The 5,708-nt window shown below is 58.4% G+C and overlaps 1 protein-coding gene across 1 annotated transcript in view; it reads left to right on the top strand.

The window, feature by feature from the left end:
- The window catches only part of BTBD17 (BTB (POZ) domain containing 17), a 5,132-nt gene extending 671 nt beyond the window's left edge, over positions 1-4,461 (top strand). Inside the window, 4 exon segments of the mRNA XM_010856103.1 lie at positions 1,384-1,660; position 1,719; positions 3,389-3,947; positions 3,950-4,461. Coding sequence (XP_010854405.1) covers positions 1,384-1,660; position 1,719; positions 3,389-3,947; positions 3,950-4,461 — 1,349 coding nt within the window.
- Positions 4,462-5,708: the final 1,247 nt, after the last annotated feature.

Genomic DNA, 5,708 nt, shown 5'->3' with positions numbered 1-5,708 from the left:
CTCATCTGCTCCCCTGGACTCCTCAGTCCGTGCTCCACTTGGGGAAGCTGCTGGCGGTGCTTTCTGTCACTGAGTTTTCCATCCATAAGCACGTGTCCCCGTCTGACCCTCACGGTGTCCCTGGAAACAGGGGAGGAGGGTCCCGCGTGCCTCGCCTGGAAGCAGGAGGATGCCAGTCCCAAGGCGCAGGTGCCTCGAGAGTCCCGTCCAGGACCCGCTCTTTCTGTGCTTTCTCGGGTCCCCCGGAAGGCCAGTGTAGACCCCTGCCTCCCAGATCAGGATCCAGGAGGGCGGCTGGGCCTGCACCACCCGCCCAGGCTGCAGCCCCCTCCCCTGCTCCGCCCCTCACCTCCCACTCAGAATGTGGGCAGATCCCCTCTGCCTTCCCAGCACCAAGCCCAGCCTCTCCCAGGGCCTTGGGAGGGCTCCTTATCACTTCCTCAGGGAGCCTGTCTCTGATTCCTGCACCTACAGGAGCCGCCACCCGTCACCGCCCTTACTGGTCACAGCCTAAAACCAGAGGCTTATTTGTGTATTTATTGCCTAAGAAGCTAAGTTGTGCTTTTATGAGTGTAAGGAGCTGGTTTGTTTTGTTCACTGTGCTGGTTTGAGCTTCCAGGGGAGTGTCTGGCTTATTGTAAGTGCTCAATAGATCATTTGCTGGGGAATGCACTGCTTTGGGCCAACTATTCTCTTCCAAGGGGTAAGGTGGGCAATTCTTCAGGAGGCGAGGGGGTGGGGACCAAGAGGTTCCTCAATCCTCGCCTAGGCGTCTGACATCATGGAGATCAGCTCTAGACATTAAATTTTTTTTTTTGGATGTGTTGGGTCTCTTGCTGTGTGGGCTTTTCTCTAGTTGCAGCAAGCACTTCATCGAAGTGCGAGGGCTTCTCACTGCAGTGGCTTCTCTTGTTGCAGACCTCAGGCTCAGTAGTTTCAGCTCCCCGGCTCTAGAGCACAGACTCAATAGTCCTGGAGCACAGGCTTAGTTGCTCTGCGGCACGTGGGATCTTCCCGGATCAGGGATCAAACCTGTGTCTCCTGCATGGGCAGGCAGATTTTTACCACCAAGTCACCAGGGAAATCCAGCTCTGGACCTTTTGTCCCATCCTGATTCATGACCTCTCCCTGCCGGGAATCCACCCCCAGTCCCTTCCAAGAGCATCTTCTCAGGGTCTGCTCAGGTTCACGACTTTCCCTGTCTAAGATGTGCTTGTCTGCACACACATGCATCCACGCACTTCACAGGCACAAACGGGAGCACACAGCCTCCCCAGGCTTCCCCTACCCTCTGCCCACATCCAACCACAGGCATCTCCAGCTGGTCCGTCTGCAACCCCAGAAGGCTGCCCTCTCAGGCTGCTCTGTTCCTTCCTGCTGCAGCCCAGAAAGCTGATGTTGGCGGGGAGTCAGCGGGCACCTCCATCAACCACTCCCAGATGCTGCTTCAGCGCCTGCAGGAACTGCTGCGGCAGGGCAATGCCAGTGATGTGGTGTTGCGGGTGCAGGCCATGGGCACCGACGAGGTCCGAGTCTTCCATGCCCACCGCCTGCTGCTGGGACTGCAGAGTGAGCAGTTCCGGGAGCTGCTGAGTAACCAGAGCGAGGTGGTGTTGCAGGAGTCCCGGGACTGTGCTGCCGTCTTCGACAAGTTCATCAGGTGGGGAAGGATCGGGGGAAGACATCCCTTTCCACGTCCCTGGCTTCTCTACTCAAAGGGTGATGGAAGCCCTGGCTCTTAGCCCTGCCCCTTCCCTGGATGGCATTAGGATGACCATGCAACTACCTCCCTCTTCCCTCTTTGCACCAGCTTCTTGCAAAATGCAGCATGACTCCCCTGACTGAAAGCTCTGAATGGTTTGAAGTTAGTTACCAAATACTTTCAAAGCTGTTTCCAAACCTGGCCTTGAGAGCTTTTAAGGACTATAGACTTCTAGGCCCCACCCTGAATCCCGAGCTTCATATTTAGGGCTGGGCCACTGTTTCTTATTTTAATGTCTCTGTGTGGTTTTGCTGTTTGGCCAGGTTTTGAACCACAGGGCTAGGGGGCTGCTTCGTGCTAGCGTTCTGCACAGGGACACTGCCCACACTCTAGTCTGAGAAAATGACCCTGCTTTAATAGTTTAGACAAGATGGCTGCAGAATATTGGTCATTTCTTCAAACTTCCAGGCAACAGAAAGAGAGATAGCACAGAAGGACAAAAGCATCTTTCCTCTACCCCCTAACTGGGAAAGACTGAAGGAAGGAGGAGAAGGCGACGACAAAGGATGAGATGGTTGGGTGGCGTCACCGACTCAATGGATAAGAGTTTGAACAAGCTCCAGGAGATGGTGAAGGACAGGGAAGCCTGGCGTGCTGCAGTCTGTGGGGTCGCAAAGAGTCGGACACGACTGGCAGACTGAACGACAATAATCTCTGCCCTCAGTTCAGTTCAGTCGCTCAGTCGTGTCCGACTCTTTACAACCCCAGGAATCACAGCGCTCCGGGCCTCTCTGTCCATCACCAACTCCCAGAGTTCACTCAGACTCAGGTCCATTGAGTCAGTGATGCCATCCAGCCATCTCATCCTCTGTCGTTCCCTTCTCCTCCAGCCCCCAATCCCTCCCAGCATCACAGTCTTTTCCAATGAGTCAACTCTTCGCATGAGGTGGCCAAAGTACTGGAGTTTCAGCTTTAGCATCAATCTCTACCCTAGTCAGTTCTGTTTAACCAGCCTTTCCCCCAATCCCAGTCTGTGCCTTTGTGGACATCTCATTAGCTAGAATTTAGTCATGTGATCTAAGGGATCCTGGGAAACATCTTTTGTTCCCAGAGGCAAACAGCGAAGTTAAATGGCTTGCCCACTCTTATAGCAAGTAACTGGCGGAATATGAATCCGAACCCACACTGTACACCTGGTGAAGGTAGGAGCTACATCTTTCTTGTCCTAGCACAGAGCTCAACCACTCAGTGGGCGCTCAATATAGGAATCATCGACGTGCTCAGTCAGCTAAGTCCTGTCTGATTCTTTGGGACCCCAAGGGCTGTAGCCCACGAGGCTTATGTGTCCATGGTATTTTCCAGGCAAGAATACTGGAGGGGGTAGCCATTTCCTACTCCAGGGGATCTTCCTGACCCAGGGACAGAACCTGCGTCTCCTGCATTGGCAGGCGGATGCTTCACCACTGAGCCACCTGTGCTCAATAAATGCTTATTTCCACGTCCCACGAGAAACCGGAAAGAAGAGGCGGTGAAGTAGGATGCGCGCGGGAAGGTCCTTCTGTTGGCTCCCTTAATGACGATACTGTCTGCCCAAGGCCGGGTATCCTCCGGACTCAGGAGGCAGCGCTGGGTAGGGTAACCGCAGGCTGCCCTGACCGCGCTCCATCTCTGCACCTCTATGGCAAGTACCTCTACTGCGGAGAGCTGACCGTGCTGCTGGCACAGGCCATCCCCCTGCACCAGCTGGCCACCAAGTACCGCGTGGCCTCCTTGCAGCGGGGCGTGGCCGACTATATGCGCGCGCACCTGGCGGGCGGCGCGGGCCCGGCGGTGGGCTGGTACCACTACGCGGTGAGCACCGGGGACGAGGCCCTGCGCCAGAGCTGCCTGCAGTTCCTGGCCTGGAACCTGTCGGCCGTGGCGGGGAGCGCCGAGTGGGGCGCCGTGAGCCCTGAGCTGCTGGCGCAGCTGCTTCCGCGCTCGGACCTCGTGCTGCAGGACGAGCTGGAGCTCTTCCAGGCGCTGGAGGCGTGGCTGGGCCGCGCGCGGCCGCCGCCGGCTGTGGCCGAGCGCGCGCTGCGCGCCATCCGTTACCCCATGATCCCTGCGGCGCAGCTGTTTCAGCTTCAGGCGCGCTCGGCCGCCCTGGCGCGCCACGGCCCGGCGGTGGCCGACCTGCTCCTTCAGGCCTACCAGTTCCACGCCGCCTCGCCGCTGCACTACGCCAAGTTTTTCGACGTCAACGGTGCGCCATCCTGCCCCGCAACTACCTCGCGCCTGCCTGGGGCGCCCCGTGGGTCATCAACAACCCAGCCCGCGACGATCGCAGCACCAGCTTCCAGACGCAGCTGGGCCCAAGCAGCCATGACTCGGGCCGCCGGGTCACCTGGAACGTGCTCTTCTCGCCACGCTGGCTGCCGGTAAGCCTGCGGCCTGTCTACGCGGACGCCACGGGCACAGCGCTGCCCCTCGCACGCCCCGAGGACGGCCGGCCCCGGCTGGTGGTCACGCCGGCCAGCAGCGGCGGCGACGCGGCGGGCGTGAGCTTCCAGAAGACCGTGCTGGTGGGGGCGCGCCACCACGGCCGCCTGCTGGTCCGCCACGCCTACAGCTTCCACCAGAGCAGCGAGGAGGCCGGTGACTTCCTGGCGCACGCCGACCTGCAGCGGCGCAACTCCGAGTACCTGGTGGAGAATGCCCTGCATCTCCACCTCATTGTCAAGCCCGTCTATCACACCCTCATCCGGACCCCCAAGTAGCCAGGCGGGCCGGGGTGGGAAGCTGAGCCTTCCAGAGGCCTCTGGATCAGGAAAATAAAGGCCCAGTAGAACTTCACTTTCACTTTTCACTTTCATGCGTTGGAGAAGGAAATGGCAACCCGCTCCAGTGTTCTTGCCTGGAGAATCCCAGGGACGGGGGAGCCTGATGGGCTGCCGTCATGGGGTTGCACAGAGTCAGACACGACTGAAGCGACTTAGCAGCAGCAGCAGCAGAGATGGCGCAGAGGGACCAGGATTGGCATGGCCAGTGGAGGTGTCTGTCCTGGCCCGCTGGGGGACCAGGCCCTAGCGGCCTGAGAGCTGGGTGGATAGAAGCCAGGTGGTGGGTGGTAGACCAGATGCCTGGTTTCAGGAGTTGCTTTCTCACTGACCTGAAAGGAAGGTTCCTGGTGGTGTGTATGTGTGTGCTCAGCAGTGTTTCAGTCTTTGCCACCTCATGTACTGTATGTAGCCTGGCAGGCTCCTCTGCCCGTGGAACTTTTCAGGCAAGAATACTGGAGGGCAATGCCCTTTCCTCCTGTAGGGGATCTTCCCAACCCAGGAATCGAACCCGTGTCTCTTGCGTCTCCTGCATTGGCAAGTGGATTGTTTATCACCAGCACTATGTGGGAAGCCAGAGCTCTTGGTAGAATAAACCAGCGCTCGGAGCGGCAAGGGGGTGATTAAACCACCCAGTTCTGGGGGCAAAAACAGTCCAAGGAGGGCTCCACAGGTCAGGGACTCCCCATCGTTCATTACCTTTTCCCCAAGGGCCCCCGTCCCCACAGGGGACAGGGCAGGTAAAAGCATCGAGATGGCCAGGTGCACCTTGGGGGAGCTTTCTCACCTGAAACTGAGGGGCTCAGTTGAGCAGTTTCTGAGCCCTGGCTTCCTGGGGTGGGAGGGGTAAGCACAACCCTAAGTCTCTGACCTCTCCTGGGAGGGGGTCTGGGCAGAGACCTCAGAGTCCGGAGGAAAAACGCTTTCCCCCAGGAGTCTGTTGACTGGTGCTCTACAACCAGCCGGAGAAGAAGAGGGTGTGGTGGGAAGAGGGGACTTGGGTTGAATCTTAATCAGTGATGTGCTCGGTCGCTCAGTCGTGTCCCGCTCTTTGCAGCCCCGTGGACTGGAGCCCGCCAGTCCTCTACCCATGGGATTCCTCAGGCAAGAATCTGGAGTGGGTTGCCATTTCTTCCTCCAGGGGATCTTCCTGACCCAGGGATTGAACCCACATCTCTTGCATCTGT

The sequence above is a fragment of the Bison bison genome, unplaced genomic scaffold (genome assembly GCF_000754665.1).
Source record: "Bison bison bison isolate TAMUID 2011002044 unplaced genomic scaffold, Bison_UMD1.0 scf7180017864371, whole genome shotgun sequence".
In the NCBI taxonomy this organism is placed as follows: domain Eukaryota; kingdom Metazoa; phylum Chordata; class Mammalia; order Artiodactyla; family Bovidae; genus Bison; species Bison bison.
The sequence above is the reverse complement of the archived record's forward strand: the minus strand, read 5'-3'. Positions and strand labels throughout refer to the sequence as shown.